At 39.1% G+C, this 20,222-nt stretch overlaps 1 protein-coding gene across 1 annotated transcript; it reads right to left on the bottom strand.

The window, feature by feature from the left end:
- Positions 1-4,432: 4,432 nt before the first annotated feature.
- p3h1 (prolyl 3-hydroxylase 1) lies at positions 4,433-17,482 on the bottom strand. The gene is made up of 15 exons (XM_053315909.1): positions 17,021-17,482; positions 15,117-15,269; positions 14,605-14,794; positions 14,369-14,500; positions 12,242-12,381; positions 9,997-10,086; positions 9,829-9,881; positions 9,611-9,738; positions 9,216-9,343; positions 7,609-7,704; positions 7,353-7,503; positions 6,119-6,233; positions 5,902-5,977; positions 5,660-5,800; positions 4,433-5,207 (listed from the first exon to the last, which is right to left on the bottom strand). The coding sequence occupies exons 1-15, from the start codon at positions 17,480-17,482 to the stop codon at positions 4,722-4,724; spliced, it is 2,541 nt and encodes an 846-aa protein (XP_053171884.1). The 3' UTR covers positions 4,433-4,721.
- Positions 17,483-20,222: the final 2,740 nt, after the last annotated feature.

Below are 20,222 nucleotides of genomic sequence, written 5' to 3'. Positions count from 1 at the left end.
TAATATTCAGAGTCTAATATACCCAATTTCTTCAAAAAACACCCTCAGGATTGTGTTATCGCTGGACATGACTTCTCACTGAAGGGACAATACCTCACACAAAAATACACACACACACACATCTCCCAGAGCACTGAGCAAGGGTTTACAGAGATAAGTGAGAGGTTGATCTTGAAAGTTGCAGCCAAAACGTCGGACAATGAAAAGTTTCCTTTGGATGTGCTGCCGGTAGCTGGAGGGGCAGAGAGACGGAGGTCATGTCAGTCCTTGATAGCCTGCTGTTTTATTCTCCTCAGTCACAGTTAATCTCAGCTCCGCGCCCCCGCTGTGCCCGACCCCAACCTGCCACCGCTGTCTCCATGCCCACCACGTCACCATGGCAACAAGGAACAACCATGTGGCCACACACACATATATCCAAACGTACAGGCTTATAGCAACACTCACACACTTTTTGTGGTATTTAACAAGGAAATTTGGATACACTTGAAAATGTATTGAAACGTGGTGCGACTGTGGACAGAACAGTCAGAGACGGCTGTACCAATCACGTACTAGACCTTCGTTGTCTACTGTACTCTCAAACTCACCCCCCCCCCCCTCTCTCCTCTTCAATCCCCCTCCCCTTTTTTTCTCCCACTCTCTTTTGGAGAAACAATGGTCAAATCCATAGGCCACAAATACACAGAAAAACAAAGTGGCCTGTGTGTCTCCCTCTTTCAATCGAACAAGAGTAAGAAGATACAAAGAAAGCACTGACAGTAAAGCGCACACACACACACAAACACACACACTGTTGCAGAGGGGGTCCTGTTCAAGTATTCTATGCTGTAGGAGGCTGGGAGTTGGTTTATGCATGACGGCCGCTACAAGTCCATCTGCCCTTCACATTAATCACACAGTGAGCTCAATCAAAGTTAGGCTCAACATTTTCTGCATTTTCTCTGTGTGTGTGCATATATATATATGTGTGTGTGTGTGTGTGTGTGTGTGTTTACATAGACAGAATATGTATATGTGTGTAGGTTGTGTGTTGGTGAAGCGGTGGGTGTTGTGTGCAGATTTGCATTGCACAGCGTTTGAGAGGAAAGGTTCTGCATGCGTCAGCTCCGACTGCACTGTTTGAACAGAGCTGAAGGAATGTTTCACTAAACATTTGACTGACACACATATCCTTCATATGTAGGGCAGCAGTGGAGTGAACACTAGAGATACCACTGTTTTAATGTTTATTATTCAGGATACCTTAATTTCAGTGTGTGTGTGTTTGTGTGTGTGAAGCACAGTTAATATTATAGCCTTAGTAAAAACATTACAGTATATTTGTGATATTGGTTGATATTCATATCACACTCATTTTATAACATAATATTATAATTACTTGTTTAGTTCAAAACATCCTTATGAGCAAATTCATCAATTATTACTATGTTAGCAAGGTTACAGTAGAAGCAGCAGTATTTCGGCCATGTCCACCGAAATGCAAACTTTGTTTAAATGAGGCAACATTGGTGTAACCTTGCTAACAGAACTTTTTATATGTTTACACACAAATATACAGTTCCTATTCCACCATATTTAGGAACAGAGACATCAGAATGTGCTATGAAGGTCCCTGCAATAGTTACAGTATCTCCCTCTAAGCCATCAGAACTCTGCTGCCCCCCATCTCTCCCACCCTCCAACGCCATCAGATGATACATTTGGATACAAATGCACCAGCACTTTACGTACATACATCAGCAGCACCACCCGTCTTTTTAACGGACCTGTTACAACCCAGCCTAGATTAACCCTGGCGCTTCCAAGACCTATTAGCAACTAGGGCTGGGTATCATTTAAAACATTATGATACCAGTACCAATCCAATTACCCTTAAAGTGATACTGATACCAACTGAGTACTTCATTCCATACCCATCCTGTGAATGGAAGAAGCATTAAATTGCTGAACTCAAATTCACCATGACTTCACCACAAACGGGTCGTAGCTGCTGTGGCAGTGGGTCAATCACATGTTGCATTAAATCAAAGAAGGCTTGAGTTGATTGGCTGTGAGCAAGTCCATACAAATAGTCGTATTTTCTAGCTCTGGGTGCAAAAAGGATTGATTGTAGGTATAATTTGGCAAGAGACCTTTCAGTACTTCTTGGTATTGATTTATTTCAGTCAATACCTTAAGGTATTGAGTTCCGACACCCAGCCCTGCTAGCAACAATTCATTTTACAGCCCTTTTCAGGTTTTTTTTTAAAAAATCGGTAGCTACAGGGTGCGCTAACAGCACAACAACAAACAAAACACTCCTCCCACTTGGGCTGGTATTTCACATGAGCAAAACTTCCTGCAACATTTTTACACAGGAATATAGCAGCTGGCAGGTTGGTTGGAAGTGGGGTGAGAAAAGCCTGCTGGAGGTGGAGGAAGCTGGCTGTAAAAACCACAAGCCTGAAGGTGGGACCCAATCAGATTCCAGGAACAAGCTGTACACTCAGACACGATAATTCAATTAACCCAGCTCACCTGCAGCCCATCACACACACACTCAGGGAGATAGGGAGAGAGAGAGCTCCACAGCAAATGCATAAAATCAAAACATATACAAATACTAAAAAAAAGAAATGCTCAGACCTCATGTTGCACATGTAAATGCAACAACACTTTACCTTAAAGCTGCTCTTTTTATGTTTTTAGGTCTTTAAATGTGTTAAATATTGTGTATTTTGTTGTGCCTGTTTTTAAATGTGAACACCCTGATCTGTTGAGAACAGCATTTTGCTACCATGTATGCTGAACATTGCTGCTTATAAGGGCCACTAAGGGTTTATAGAAAGAACAGCATACTGTATGTACTGTGATGTGGTTGAATGACAAGTTAAGTTCAGCTGTGATTAAACTTTTATTATATCATTTAGACACAGACTTGTAATGTCTCATGAAGCTGTGATGGAGATGATAATTCACAGCTGGATGTCTTTAAATGGACTCCTCATTAAATTCAGTATCCAGTTCAAGATTCTTGTGATAATTTTTTTACCACTGTGGAGACCTGCCTGTTCCAACATTATTGTTAAGTTGTATTTATTATATTTCTTCTCCTTAGTGTCTGTATATAATGTCTTCTGCTTTTGTCTTTTATTGTCAATTGTGCTGTGATATCTGCTATTAAAACAGAAAGTACAGAAAGTAAAAGCCCTTATTTTTGATGTATTAACACGCAAGCATAATTTTAATGTCGGTCAAGGAAAAGCTAATTTTAACTACTTATGTGCAAGCACCGTAACTGTATCTACCAAATAAACGTAGGGAAGGTTAATTTTAACGTTTCAACTGGAAAGTACCAGATTAGAAATATGAAGTGATGTAAAAATACTCAAGTAGCTGAAATGTACTGAAGGGAAGACTGGGAAAAGTTGCCACAAAGGAAAGTAATAACTGTCTCTTGTTCCTTGTTGCAAAGAAACATCATAAACATGTTAGAATGATTACCATTAGCACATAGAAAGTCAAATGTCAGTCTTGGGGTCAGTTGCACCATCTGACTTTTTCCATTTAAATAATTACTATGAATGTCATATGTGATCATCTTTAAATGGTCAGCAGGCCCATGTAAGTTTATTATGTAAAAATTTGATTGGTCTAGTCCAGGCATGTCCAAACTATTCCATAGACTTCTGACTTCCAACTGATCTCAGTCTCCAGACAGTTGATTGGCTGAATCATGTGTCCTATTGATTGGTTGGAACTAAAACCCTGAGGCACACAGTCTTTTATGGAATAATTTGGACATGCCTGGTCTAGTCCAAATATTCTAGTCTAGTCTAAGAGTAACTGAGAGAAATGCAAAAATGTTGCAATCGTCCCCAGTCTCCCCTACTTTAGTACATGTACTTGGTTATAAGTTCATTTCCACCACTGGAGACGCACCATTAAGGATGTGCTCTCTACCAGTTCTGTCTCTGTAGGTAAAATGGGTGGGTGTGGGTAGAAGTGGAGAATAAGGTGACGGAATCTGAACGTCAACAGAAGTGTCCAAAGTGAAAACAGGGCTCCAAATTAGTTTCTGAGGCAGGCCCTGAGATAAAAAATGAATAAATAAATCAACATTGTTGACATCTGCTTAGCTTCAAGGAAGTCAAGTGATGGCAGAACAATGAACACTGTGAATTCTTCAGGTTTCAAACTGTCACAGCAGGACAGCAGCTGGATTTCCCAGAACCTTGTAGTTCACCACCTGAGGATTTCTAACAGCAATGAACTTGTTATGGATTTACAAGTGACTGAAAAATGCTTCTATCCTGCCACCTAGTGACAACATGGAGTACTGCATGATAAAAAAAATAACCACAATTTAGAAACATCACTTTTATTTCAGTGGTTTCCACAGTTGGTTTGAACCCCCCTCCTCTCTCCCCGCTCCCTTTTAACCCACCTGTGCCCAGTTCCACAACTGACATCACAAATATAATAAAACGGCTGAAGAAAAGTCAGGTTGAGATGAAACTAAACAACATTGAAGTAGTTGAGTGAGGATTTGAGTTTTACAGCAGTCCCTGGTTATTTTTTTTACACTCATTTTAGTTTTCACAAATAATAACTCTGTCCTCGATTACCAATGAAAATTTTAGCACCATATCCTTTCATTCAGCCCACCCACACAGAACCTCTTGTAGAAAATTCTAGAAAATAGACACCATATATTGAGAGTCACAGGTGCTGTCTGATCACAGCTCTTCCTTGCCGGTCTGAGAGTCTTTCGCATTCTTGGAATCCTTTTTGACTGCTACTTTCGTCGTCTTTTTCGCAGCTGCTTTTGTGTCCTTTTTGTCTACCTGCTTGGCTTGTGTTTTGACCGCCTGCTTTCCGTCTGTTTTAGCGGCAGATTTCGCTTTGTCCGTCTTGGCTTTCGCTTGCTCTCCAGCTTTGGCCTTTGCTTTTGGAGCAGCTTTTGCTTTAACGGCTTTAGTGCCTGTCGTCGTCTTTGCTCCACTGGCTGTTTTCGCCTCCACTTTGTCCTTCTTTGTATCAGCCGGCGCGTCTTGCTTCTCCTCTGCTGGTTTATCATCTTGTTTATTATCTGCTTTCCCCTGGTCGGCCTGTGCAGGAGGCTCCGGCGTTGCAGGTTGGGGGTCTGAGCTGTCTGTTTTCATAAACTCTGCATTTACGGGGGTGGAAAACATCTTTAGCATATCCTCAGCTTGGATTCTTTCCTGCAGAAAAAAAGGAAATATTAGAGAAATCAAAATGACCCAATTAACAATCAAAAGACCGGGACCAGAGACAAACAAAAGCTCTAATCACACTAAATCAGGTTCTTTCATGTTTCAGTTTCTATCCTGGTGTGCATTTCCAGAAAACTATTAAAGCAACATAAACAGTTTCATTGTTCTCAAATGTCTGCTGGCAGTCAAAAACTGAAACAATATAATCTACATCTGTGTTTATTTAACAGTTACCAGTCTTCAAATTACTGTGCAGCAACAAATGGACCATTGTGAGTGTGTGGCATGCTTTAGATTAAAGATTTAGATAGCTAAAGTTCCTGCTTTCCAAATCAAGAACTAATCAATCAAGGTTGCAAAATATTGGTCTCCACGGAGATGTTATAGCAAAACTTGTAAATTACATGTAAGAATGAACACTCTCCACAGATGGTCTGTACCTTCTCCTCATGAGCAGGATCCAGGGTGAACCATAGAGCCACAGCACACCTCTGACCCTTGGTGACGGCTTTGACGCCGTGAGGGTTTTCTTTTCCCGCTCCGAAGCCGACCACACGGCCGCACTGTGGACGTACCTCAGCCTGGAGAAGTCCCAAAATACAGCATGTGACATGACATAAATGTACAGCTGCTCTACTGACACAGGTTGTAAGTGCAGGTGAAAGCATGGTTGAATATTTACCGTGACAGTTTTGGCATCCAGCTCTGTGAAAATGAAATCTCCTCCTTCAAAGTCATCGTTCAGGTAAAGGATGGCACTGTAAGATGGAGGGGTGTGGGGGGGGGGGGGGGCACGTCGGAATGTTACATTGCTGCAGTCATCAACACACCCTGTGGCCACTGTAGTGTGTGTGTGTGAGTGTGTGAGTTTGTGTGTGTGTGTGTGTGTGTGTTCTCACCTGTAGTCTCTGTGTGTGTATGCAGGAGGCTCTTTGATGCACTCATTAAGCTCAGACACCAGCAGACAGTTGTCCACGTGAACGGGGTGACTCAGGTCATCACGGCCCTCCTTCTCTGAATAACCAGCAGAGCAGAGAGAGGACCAACATTACAGGCTGTGATCACACAAATCTTATTCATTTTAATTCAACTAATTTATTCAAACTCATTTTTTATTTATTAAAGCTGCACTAATCAATATGTGCAGCTCTCATCAACTTTAGCTCCAGCTCCAACTGGAACTTTACTTCCAAGATCGGTTTGGTTTGATGAATAGTTCTATGTACTACAATACCCATGAGCCTCTGCAGTTACTGCTATTGCGAAGAAGCTAATCAAAGCTGCAGTGAATTCAGAATGTTTTGTTTCAGTTGCTGAAGTCATCCAAAACTAACCAAATATCTGAAAGAGAATTAAGTGGCTGAATGTATTATGTGAGTTGTAGTTCACTTCTTTTTATGTACATAGGCTTGTATCGCTGACATTTTTTTTTAAATCAAAGAACTGGTTTTTGAATGCAATTGTTCTTCTTTTGCACTGATAATTGAATTTCGAGTAGCTCCAAGTTACTTAACACTGTCTATGGGAAAAAATAAGTCTTCACTTAATGATGCACTCCTGTCTAGCAAATTCATAGCATGTAATGTACTATATGAAAACGTCTGTCACTGTCTCTTCTGTGTGCTCACAAATCACTGGACACTTACTCAGAGTGTCTGTCTATCAGCATCTCTGCCTTGTATGTAGTAAGTGGATATTTTCTGATGTCGTCTGTTTTTCTTATGATAATAATTTCACTACAAAATATAATTAAGGTGCAGGCTAAAAATCTTTTTCTGTGTTTAAAATGTCCCATCGCACACTGATGAAGAAGGCACAACTGTCATGCCATAAAGGCTGACTCTGATATCTCCATAGCAACAGCCTCGTAGTCTCATGGCTTATGAAGTATTTAGAGTCATTTACAATGCCAGACTTACAGAAAAATCTCAATGTTCAAATATTAAAAGCAGTATTAAATTATCCAGGAGATGTGTATGTTGCTGTTGTAGAACATTGAGGTTATTGTCAGAAAAACTATTCAAATCTGTTGTATGCTGCTTGTCTGACAACACACAGCTGAATCCTTTTTTTCCCTCCACCCATCTTTTTGTTGTATTTATGCATTATTTATTATGTATTAATCTGATTTACCGTCGATGGCAGCTCGACAGACCAGATGAGAGTAGGAGAAGTAGAGCGGAGTCTCCAAACTGAAGTGTGACTCCACAGCCTTCTTCACCTTATCGCTCAGGTCGAAGAACAGACGGGCGCTCTTCAGTGGAACCTTCCCCTCCTGTCCCAGCTGCAGGGGGAAGGAAACATGATTCAATAGCAGGTACCAGGTTAAAGCCATGTGGGTAAAGCTAAACACTTCATGTTTTATGCTTGAAGCAGCAGAGCTACAGACCTTGACAGCCTTCAGGACAGTGACTCCCTGGAACATCTCACTGGGGGAGTGGGGGGAAGGACGCCCCCTGTAGCCATCTCCTTTCAGAGCAGCAGCCTGGGAAATATGTACAACATCAACACTGTGACATGATGGGCTGAGAAACACAATGGAAAACACAACAGAGGGAGGACACAAACAGACATTGGGTGACATAAGAGAATTCCAATATTTCTGAGGAAAAGGGCGTATGTATACCTTATTATTTCAAAACTGGACAATAATCCCAACCTCTAAAACATTTTTACTACCTCTAATTTTAGTGATTTGTGTTTTATTCAACTTGTTACATTTTACGATAATAATTTAATCAGCAACAGTTTTACATGTAAACCTCTCAGGAATTACTTCAAAATGTCAAGTTTAAGCTCAGAACGTTCCTATTCTATTTATTCCCAGGCAGTTTAAATAAAAACTAGACTTAATAAATAAATGAATACAAATAACTGGATGACTGCTTCAAAAGTTATTCACATTGATTTTTAATAAAAAGTCAAAAACATGAAACATGAAATAATACAGATCCAACAGACAGTATTAGAAATGACAGAAAAGTCATTTAGACACTGTTACTTATTTTTTGCACCAGTAAGTATATTTTTACTCATGTGCTAGAATTCATATATTTAAAGTGAATTTCTGCTATTTAATTTCTCTTTAAATTTCAGATGAATTAAAACATCTTTATAAGTCTGCATTAATAACTGATTTTTTTGGCCACAGCTGAACAAACAGTAAACACACCACTGACATATTATCACCGTATTATGTTATTATGGTTAATATGTTAGCACACAGTTGCCCGTTTACACATCCAGCGCACATGATCATCACGTGTTTCTGTCCATCTGTTGAATGTGAGTTCAATATTCACTCTCTTTTAAATCTTTCGGTTTTGTTCTTCACTAAACTCCTGAAGAAAACAAAAGCTTCTGCCCACTTAGCTGTTAAATGTTCAACTGTGTGCTGGTTGTTGAGTGGAAATGAGCTTGATGACAGCAGGGTTGTGGGGCCGGAAAAACAACGAGCTAAAAGAAGCTAAAAGGCTCAGTGGAGCTGCAGGATTCAGGTGATGAATCTCTGTTCACATTTTACTTTGTCATTTGATCCAAAATTGATATAAAAACATTGATTAGTTCAGCTTTAATATACATATCAAATGTAGTTGCTGTACTGTGTGATATACATGTTTTGCTAAAAGGAAAGATATCATTTTAATACCATCTCAATGGGCTAAATAAAGTCTAAATAAAATACATAAGTACATAAAGAAAAATGACTTCAGTACAGTGAGTATTATAGTTATTTTATTTAGTGTATTCTATATTAAATGTGATCTAGTCAGCCTGTAAAAGACTGATCAGCTGTTCATATTATTATAATGTCACTCTGAACATCATCAGAAATGTGGAGCCCCAGTATGGTCACAGTGTTTACCTCGTTATGTGCACATGCTATTTTATGTATTTTTAATAGTTATTTTTATATGATGGTTTGTTTCCCAGATCTTGTCCACTAGCAAACCATAACAATGCCGTATGTCAACCAAGAAAAAACAGATAACTCACATTGGAGAGGCGTTGCAGCTCCCTGCATTCGTCATCACTGATCACCCCGTCCAGCAGCACCCGCTGAGTGCCGTTCAGCTGAGTGGACGTCATGGTCACCTTGATGCCGTCATGCATGGGAGCGCCACCTAGAGGAGGAGAAAGGTCACAGTCAAGACTTTAAAAAAAAACAATACCAGCCAAGGATAGTAAACGTTTGACTATGGAAGACACGATTTTGACTTTGCTCTGAGGTCGTTTTCTATATTTTAAAATCAATACTGTAATCTAGTTGGATGGTTACAAAAAACCCCAAAAAACGCTCATTTCATTTGTTATAAATGGATTTTTAGAGTCAATCATGTGGACGTTTGGTTTAAATGTACAATCAGCTGTGACTTTTAAAACTTATTGACCTTCCGGTGGCGTAATTATCTTGGTCAAGTCTGACGAGTCCTTCTTCTTCTCCTCAACCAGGGTTTCAATCTCTTTCATCAGGTTTCCTATTTCCTCTGTGATCCTCGCCGCCGCCTCTTTCTCGGCCCTGAGACACAAAGAAGGATAAGATGACGGATTAACATCACTTTAACGACACATTTGCACAATGTGTGTGAGTGAGTGTCTTAAATCTTACTTCTGCTTCTCTCTCAGTTTCTTAGGCATGATATCTTCAGGCGTCCACGTGTCCTGAATATAAAAAAAGACGTTCAGTTCATTTAAATGTCAAATTCTTCCATTTATTTTTCAGTGCTGCCTAAAAATGAGCAGAAGGTGATGGATGAAAAATGGTTTATTCACTCACTGGATCTACAAAGGTGATTCCAAAGGCTTCATATCCAAAGTACAGCAGCTCTTTCTCCAGCATGGACTGCTGAATGTAATCTTTCACCACCTGAAAGTCAAAACCAACATATTTATTTTACCTTAATTGTTAAAATTCCTGTAAAATAAACGACAAACTGTTTACTCATGAAGTTGAAAATGAACATACGTTTTATTTTTTGGTAATTGCTAATTACCAAAAAATTGCTTGGTATTGCTAAAGAAGAGGTTTTATTCATCACCTCTGCATATTTTGGGGGGAGAAACTAATTAGGTCTGATCATGTGTCATTATAAATGCTGTCCTCAAAAATCATTAAAGGATATGGCTGATGCTATTCTATATATTTTTTTATTGTCAATATGTCCTGTTAACCTACATCAACAATATGTAGTGTGCCTATACATATGTTCCAACTTTCCCATTTAGTCTATGGCTCTCAGTCCCAAGCCCACTGGTTCCTACTGAGTTTTAGGAAATGTTAAAGACTCCCTTCAGATATTTCATTTGCATTTGATCTGATTTGTGTCTGATGTGTTTTTTTTTAATCGAAAACAAATCAATTCAATTAACTCTTAATCCTTAAAATGACACCCACTCCATCTCCCTCACTGAAAACTGAATATTTTTCATCTCAGAGGTTTAACTGTTACTTCACTGTAAAGTTCATTCTCAGTGTTTGTGCACTGGAGGCTTCAAGTTTCCACATCACACTTATGTAAGTTGAATTTTGTAGCAGGACTGGCTTTCAGACTTCTTGTTGATGTTTTTGGAAATGTTTATTCATACTTATATATCTTCCTGTATTGATTATCATAACTCCCTTTTCACCTGACTCATCAAAACATCCCTAGATTATTTACAAGTGATCCAAAATGCTGCTGCTCAACTCTTAACCAGGTCCTTCAGAAGGTCTCATGTCACACTGATTCTAATGTAGCTCTTCTCTGGCTCATCAAATACAGAATCCAATTCAAAGTTCTTGTGTTCATCTCTACGCTCCTGCTGATCAGGGTTTGCTGGTTGTTCCTAGAATGAGGCTTTAAGCAGACTGTGCTGTTGTGTGAACAAACTGACTTACCTGATGTCACAAATCATACTGTATGAATGCGAAAACAAACTCATATTTCATTCTGCACAGAGAAGCTCAAACATCAGACAGAAGTAACAATAAGCTAAACACATTTTAAGGGGAGGGGTAGATGAGGGGTAGATGAGTCATTTTGTAAACCAGCTGGCCACTGTCATTTTTAGCTCATGTTCTCCAAACAGGTGTATATAGTGCATTTGTTATGGACTATTTTCAGCTGTGGATTAATATGCATTTGGCGCTCCAGTGAGTAATGACATGAAAATGAAGGAAGACTTGATAATGGGATCAATTTAGTTGGTCTTGGTTTTTTTTTCATGACAATTAACACTTTAAAATATAACCAGACTTTTTGTTGAAGTATCACATCTTTACCTTTGAAGCTAAATATGATGTTGAATTAATCTAAAAGGGAAATATGAAAATCCAGCATTATTGATCATTAAAGGCTAAGACTGGTACTAGTCTATATTTTTCTTACATATAATCACCAATTATTTTATTAGGCAACCATCAATATGGAAACATAACCAGGGATGGGAAATTAGCTTTTTAAAATGATAAATAATGATAAATGTTCAAATTTGCCAGCCACTCAATAGTTTATCATTATATTCGAGCCACTTTCATATTTTACTAGCTGGTTCTCATTTCCCACCCTGATAATAATACATTTCATTGTAATAATGGGTTAGTATAAATGAATAGAAATGCAACAAAAAAAGGATTACCATAGTGTTTTGTGATGGACTGCTTCTAAAACCAAATCTACCTCTTTGGAGAATTGATGTCTTTAAAACTGATCTCAGGCTGGAGGGTGAAAGAAGTCTAATTACCTCAGGACAGAATCATTTAGTCATTAGTAAGATCATAAACTCTGCTAAGCTACTATAAATGCTATGGAACATGGACATTAAAGTCTTACTTATTACACTACTTAAAAGCAGCAGATCTTTAGGTGCTTTAGATAACCATCAGTGCTTTTTGAATGCTGCTTTTGTGCCCTTGAGTACATTTGAGTGCTAATGGAAGTGGTGCTGGCTGATTTACTGCTGATTCAGAAAATGTACTTAAATAACTGCACTCACACTGAGGCTGTCTGAACTGAGCAGTGTGTCAGTTAGACTCACTGTACCTGTCTGGCTGATATGGTTCCTGCTTTGTCCTCCCCCAACACGGCAGAGTAGTAGGCCAGGTTCTGACCCATCACTTCATCATTAGGGTGGAACAACAGGAAGGTCTTGGCGCACTCTATGGCCTGCTCATACTTCTCACCTGGAGACACGGGACAGAGGCAGGAGGAGGGTGAAGAGCGGGATATAGTTTGTTAGTCCGAAAAAAAGGTTCTGTTGGGTTTTGTACATTAATATTCAAGCATTTGATGTTTTTTTTAAAGGGAAACTCCACCACTTTTACACATGTGGAGTACTATTCAACCTGTTGTGCAATGTCTTCTGTGGTTTTGGATTAACTTTGGCAAACTTACCCTGATGATGTCATCCAGCTTGTTATGGCAGACCACTAGTTTATTAAAATAAAGTTTGAGACAACGTAGAGTTGCATTCTGGGAAGTGTGGGATCACATTTGTTTGGATCTTGATCAGGTTTCGGTCCTAATAGCTGGTTTAACTTTAACTTTATCTAAGATTAGGCTTAAAGTATTAAGGTTTTTTTTCCTTTTCAGCCAACAAAAAGTACAGTTGCATTCATTGATTTGCTTGGCTAGTGGCTACTTGTTGTTCTTGGCTAACACATAATTCTTCTGGTTAGCATGGTTAGTCGACTAATAACTCATTCACACAATAGACACAGAATCACATTAGCATCAATTTGGAGTTGTGTTTTTGTCCAAATGGCAAATTTTAGTCCAAAATTCACTCTCTTTTAGCTCTGTTTTGCTCTGTAACAATTGTTGCTCGAAAAGCTCTGAATAGCTGAAAAGCTCTCAAAATTCTCTGTTATTGTTATTTATGATTTCAGTTACTTGATCAAATACTTTAAACTCGAACACTAACCTTGGCCCATAAGAGGAGCTAAAAAGATACTTCACCTCTTCGATTTTGACTATTCTTTTAAAAAAAATCAGTCTCTTGTGAGTCTCCCAACATCATGGCAGCGCAACACTAAATCACTGGAGTGCCCCTTTAATGAAAACAGCAGTTTCAAGCCACCCCTCAGGAATCATTTTAAAAGCATTCTCGCTTGTGTACTTCAAAGCAGCTGCCACGCTGTGCACCCACCAACCTGGAAGAAGTGCAAGATGGAAACAAAGGGAAGGAAATGAGTTCCTTCCATCCTCAGGAAGAAAGCTTTCAGGTTTTTCTTCAGTTTAACAACTGTAATAATGTAATAAATGTTAATCCAGGAGGTGTTTTTGAATAAACTTGACATAAAAGCTTTGCTGACACTCAGCCCTTTTACTATATTGGAAACCTTCTTTAATAAGCCTCTTTACTGCAATGTCACACTGAAAACTGCATTACAGACATTCCTAGATAGAATGAAATGCATCTATTAGAGGTTTAAACTAGCTTTAAACAGAACCACAAGAAGAGCCAGTATTCATATTGCTACTATAGTCATACAAATATCATACTCCGATTATCTTAAAAATACATATATCCACTGTATTTAGATTTCTATGTGATTTTTAGCTTCTTTAAATTATTATGATGGCATACAGTGTGTGGGGTATTTTTGTAGTAAATGTTGGTCATCTCTGTGGACTTGATTGAATTGATTTCATCTTTTTCTTTGGAGTCATGATTTGGAAACCTGTTTTTAAAGAACTGAAAATCTAGACTTCGAGGAGGCTAAACAACTTGATTTAAAATTACTCCAAACCATGTCTTTTTTTAAAGTTCTAATTATTGAAGCTTTGAGCACTTTCATTATGTCAATCTAGGCAGAAATGCCAATTTTATATTGCATGTGAGTTGTACTACACATGTTTTAAAGCAGTTTTTGAGAAGAAGTTGTTTCGTGCCATTTCGTTCATCCACATTTTGCATAACAGGGAAAACATCTTGGAGTGTCAGTGTTCTAGGGATATAAGACTAATCCTGAAGTGACATTTTGAGCTTTAAATGATGATAAATGATTGTGCAAACCAAAAAATATATTAATAATAATATAAAGATGTGCTGAGCTCTTGAGCCTATATTTGTTTACTACTCACTGCAGATTTAGGGTTTTATTCCTTTATGATCATGGACATTAGACGAAGGCATGAACACCACACAGTCCAGGCTGTGAGACTCACTGTTGTAGTAGGAGAACTGCAGGTAGTTGAAGTGAGAGGGGAGGAAGTCCTCAAAGGGCTTGGGTCTTCCAGCGGTCGAGGCCAGCTCCACAGAGCAGAGCTGCTTACAGTTCAGCACCTGCATGTAGTGGTCTGAAAACACACACACATTCACACATTTACACATTTTATGCTCACCACATTTCCTACTTTAATACATCTTTTTCGTACCAAAACCAAAGGATGTTCTGCATCACCTGTCATGGTCTGGAACAGGTCAGCGCTGTACTCCATGTAGTTGTACCCGTCGTAGTTGTAGGCTCCCTCACACAGTGCTCGGCACTCCTTATTGGCTATGAAGAACTCATCCAAAGCCACTTCAAAGTGGTCAGCCGCCACACCGAAAGAGTCGTCGCTGTAGTAACTCTTCCCCAGCAGGAACTCAGCCTGAGGAGATAGTTTACGGTCACTTTCACAAAAGCAATGTGTGATGTGATTTCTATTTGGCACTTCATTGATTCTCTAATGTAAAGTTTTGACACTAGATACTTGTAACAACTTGTCTGGGTTGACTTTTTCCTTTAGAAACGCAACAAAAAAGCTTATTCTTCTGAGACTTTATCAAAAAAGATGAAAACAGGAATATCATATCGTAAAATGTTACTGCAGTGATGGATCTTGTGATGAAATGCACTGAATATAATAACTCAAATGTGAGGAAAAACATAATAAACAACATAGATTTGAAGTTTGCTGACTTTGCACTCACCATATTTGGCCTGGCCTCCAAATCTTTGAAGTCTTCCGTCTTCACTCCTGCCATCATCTTGTAGTAGTCCAGGTTCTGTTTCATCTCCATGTGTTCTGGGTTGGCCTGGAAGAACGTGTGAGCTGCTGCCACCGCCTTGTCCAGCTTATTTATCTGAAAAAACACACACAGAGGCTCAACTCATCCTTTCTAGATTAAAAGTGTGTTAATCAAATCACCTGAGAGGAAAACCGATGGATTGATTCTCTATGACAGGACAGTTGACTGCTGTAATGTAATATATTATAATGTGCTTCTATGTGCTTCCTTAACTGAGTTTAGTTTATCCTAACCTCAAAGTAAAGCTGCTTTTATTGATTTGTTTGGCTACTTGTTGTTTTTGGCTAACACGTCATTCTTCTGGCTAGCATGTTAGCCAACTTATAACTCATTCACACAGTAGACACAGAGGTACATTAGCATACATTTGGAGTTGGTTTCTATACAATTAGCAAATTTGAATCCAATAAACACTCCACTATGTCCATCAGCTAGTTGCTAACTGTATCCGTTTGCTGAAATGAGCTGTGGCTAAAAGCTATGCTAACAAAACAAAACTGACATTGTTGGCCGTAAAATCAAAACACTGAGCTGAAAGTCACTAATAAGTTCTCCAAATTCTCTCTGTATTTGTAAGAAATATGCGTGACACCTTTTACATTACACATAGTAATTGAACTATTGCATATAGAAATTCATTAGTGCGCCTTTAATGAACATGGCTGACAGGAGCAAGGTATCATTCTGACTCTTCCTCTCAGTTATACTTGACTCGTTGACCAACCTTTCATCAGTTTGCTGTTAAATATATATTCTACTCCAAGTTTAGCACACCTGTACTCCAAAATAATCATCTTGGCTCCATGTAGCTACTGTTAAAAAAGGGGATATGTGTCATTTGTGGGTTATTTTGACCTCTACTGGTGACCTGGTGGAACTAGAACAACTTATTTCAGGCTAACCAGACTCCCGCCCCCCTCTCTCTCCACACACACACACACACACACACACACACACACACACACAGACGGTGGTCTTTAATTAAAACAACCAGGTGTCCTTACCACAAAATAGAGCAATAAAACACCTGAAAGCAGCAGTGTGTGATTCAGTAAGACTGATGATAAAGCGCTTTGGTTTCCCACCACCTGCTGTCAGCCTTTTGAAAGTCATTCATTTAAGCCTGGCTGATGGCTGACTTATAACTAATGAACAACTCTTTTATACTATAAACATGTTGTCACTTTGAAATCTGAATATGTTGCAAAATTCATAGCAATTATAATATAAATATTAGAGTGACTATATTTTTTCCACATCCACAGATTTTAATCAAAGCTGTTCAAAATGCTGCACCATTTCCTTTCATTATTTTGATGTTTTAAAAATTAATACTTCTCTTTAGATTCATACAAACCAAGATTGTGGATGTAAAAGTTGCTCAGTTGACAAAAAGAATTGAATATTTAAGCTGATAACAATCTCTGTCAACATCTACCTATGTTAACTGAACTTTTCCAGCTAAAAACAGCCTAATGTGCCAACAAAGCATAACTACCACTTTGACTTTAACTACCACTCTATATTGAGAATGTGAAAACAGACTTTAGGCCTTTAAACCGCTGGATCCCTAAAGTTTACGTCCTAACGTCAGACTCCACTAAGGCTGACTCCACCTTAAGACGTGGCATGGCTGTCCTGGCTTTTTGGGGGGGTTGGGGTATTTACAGTAGTGCTGCATCTCTACTCTGAGAGGAAGCCTGAATGAAAACATATACAATTTATGACATGCATGTTTATATATGCAGCTACACGGCAAACACGTGATTTCAGTTCAGTGTGATGCATTCTGCACAGATTTATACCTTAAAGTAGGCCACTTGTAAGTAATTATAAGGACTCCTCTTCTTAAACTCCAGCTCCACTTCTTCAGAAACAAGATGCATAGTTGGTGTACCAAGTTTCTCAATTTCACAGGACTTCACACAGTCTGCCCGTATCAGGATTTTCTGGAAAAAGCCCAGATCCTCCACAGATCCGGCCCCGGGAATGGGAACTCCCAAGCCGACCAGGGGCTCGCCGAAAGCGGTGTTGTTGGCGCAGCTGAGCCGGCACTGAGCTTTCACCTTACGGATCGTAGCTTTGTTCCTGAGCGCTTTCTCCATGTTCAGGATAACCGTCAGCCAGTCTCCCTTATAGTAGGCTTCCACCGCAGTGTCGAAGAGAAAATCGTAAGGTTCCAAAACAATGTGGTTGCTCATGTCAGTGTCGGATATGCACAGAGGCAGCAGAAGGCTCACTAATGGAAGCAAGTAACGGGGATCCATGATGCTGTGCAGCGGGGACACGAGCCTGGATCAGAGACCGAGGAGACGCACCGGTTCAGAGAGGAGGTGGAACTTCTTTCCCCGGCAGTAACTTGTGTAGAGAAGGTGGGGTTTGAATAGTTGAGCCCCCGGTGGCAACTCCCCCACCCTCTCCCTGTCCCTCTCCTCACCGCCCCCCTTCCACACACACACACACACATACACATATGCAGAAATCATTATAATAAGGATTTTCCTACTGTAGGCCTACGGTGTATAAAACAATTCATTTCTGGTGAACTGAAAACTCCATAAAATCATCATCATCATCATCACCATCATCATCATCATCATCATCAACTTGCTTTACACTTCCAAGTGGACTCAACAGTAGAATGAATAAAATAGTTGTCACCTAATTTATGGAAATGGGTTAATGACAAAACTTGTGGAGACAAAATTCAACCAATGAAAGGGAAGATTGCAAGAGCACATTTGACACCATATTTTCATGTAGCTATGATGGGCTTCTCTTTTTCTTTTTCTTTTTTACTTAATACGACAAAATATTTAGTTAGTCTTGTTTGATATGACAAGTAACATATTGTGTAATAAAGACCAACATATTTTGTTTGTTCTATGGAGCAAAAATGATTAAAACCTGCACACATTCAAGCTGTTGGTCTGCAAACAACGAGATAAAAAGAAAAGAAACTATTAAAAAAGTGCAGATCTGTTATGTGTAATGAGGTTCAACACATACTATTACACAGTACCACTAATTATTGGCATTTTGCATTCTTATGCAAAGCACCATATATTTGAACAATCTTCTTTGTATGCACATACTTAAGTCTATAAACACATAGGTGGCATATTAAAGGTAAAACCAAGTCTAATCATTCATCAGGTCTCTGAACTCTATTGGGATGGATGAACCTGGGAATAGAGATCAATACTCATCTGTCCTTTTCCCACCACACAAAGTCTGTCTAGGCTATAAGAAGGCCCACCAGCGCCTGTTCCTGCTGAGGAAACTCAGGAGCTTTGATGTCAGTCAGGACATTTTAACAACTGTCTACAAGTCAAGAATCTGTTCTCACTTTTAACATAACGTCCTGGTTCAACTTCATCTCGGTCAAAGATAAATGAAAGCTTTCTCGGATCATTAACCAAGCATCCAAAATAACTGGCAAAACCCAAACCAGACTACCAGTACTTTACACCCAAGCAGTTAAGCAGAAAGCTGACCTCCTCACCGAGGATCCCACCCACCCCCCCTGTACAAGTCCTTCCAAATCCTTCCATCAGGTCACTGCTATTAAGTCCCTCTGGTCAAGAAAAGGACTTACAAGAACTCATTCATCCCCACTGCCCAACATTCTAAACAAACTGTAAATCAACAGAACTCTGATGCACTGTGCCACTTTAGCCCACCCAATTCTTTTATCCCTCCTGACTTGATTTTATGCTGATTTTCAGGAACACAGGAACTATGTATTTTCTCTCTCAGGAACCTGTCTCAAGTAATGTGTCTGTTTGTTTATACTGTGTGTCTATGTGTTGTTTGTTTTCATTGTGCTGAGCCATGCCGAAGAGACAGCTGTTCTGTCATGACAGACAATAAAGTTTTCTCAATCAATCAATCAATCAATCAATCTCAATGAACAGCATTCTGAAAGATATTCCCTCATTAGGTGATGATGAGATCTGGTGATGGTGAAGGCCAAAGAACATGATTTACACTGTGATACTCATCACACAATTCAATGAGCCCTGACAGAATCTCATTGTGTCTTACTGACTCGTGTTGGGGTCACTGTCAATTTGTCTGACATTCTCATATCTTCTTTATTCACCTGTGAATATCTTCCTCCTTAAAACAACATATGACAAATCCGGTCATAACATGATTTAGGCTACTAATTTCATTTTAGCTACATCGTAAAGTTCCACGTTCTAACAAAATCAGATGGTATGTAGTGCTATTATGCCACAATGAAAGCATCTTATTAATGACAGTACAACCGGTTTTCTCTGCTTATTTATTCTCTCATAATGGCAGCAATTTATAGCCTAATGGGGATGAATGACTGTATTTTCACTTTCTTAGATTATTCATCCATAAAAAGTGCAATAATATTTATCTTAAAAACAGAGAAAATAACTTCTATTACATCACGTTTTGAGAATGAAACTTGTGTAAGTGTCCATGCGGTGACTGATGGGAGAAACAGTGTTTAGGAAGAGATGCAGAACCCCACACAGATAGGCAAGGACTAAGAAGACTGCAGCAGGTCAAGGTGTTATGTTGCATCTCATATCCTCTAACGTACACCTCTGTGGTTTTATGGTTGTTGTGAAGTCGTTTTATGTGAAAAACGTATTACAACTGCTATTTAATGCGTCAATATCTTTATCTCAACTTTTACATTTCTATAAACACATATTTCTTAGTAGTGACACATCTTCGCTTGTTTAGATGTTCTGTAGCCAACCTGCTCTGTTGTTGAGGTGTCTGAAAAGAAGCCTAGTCATAATGCGAATAAAATATAACATATATAATATATAACATATATTTTAATGTCAAGGGGTAGATTAAATTACATATTTAAAAACATAAATTCGTAACCATCTATAAACACCAACGAATATATTAGTTTTTAAGTATTTTATGCAGGCACACATAAAGGCTAACATTGTAAGCAGAACGGGGCGGAGATTAGGACCCCTGAAGCCTCCAGTAGCTTGGGGCAAAAAT

This window comes from Scomber japonicus, chromosome 3 (assembly GCF_027409825.1).
Source record: "Scomber japonicus isolate fScoJap1 chromosome 3, fScoJap1.pri, whole genome shotgun sequence".
NCBI classification, from domain to species: Eukaryota; Metazoa; Chordata; class Actinopteri; order Scombriformes; family Scombridae; genus Scomber; species Scomber japonicus.
Note: the sequence above shows the minus strand (reverse complement) of the source record. Positions and strands in the feature narration are given on the sequence as shown.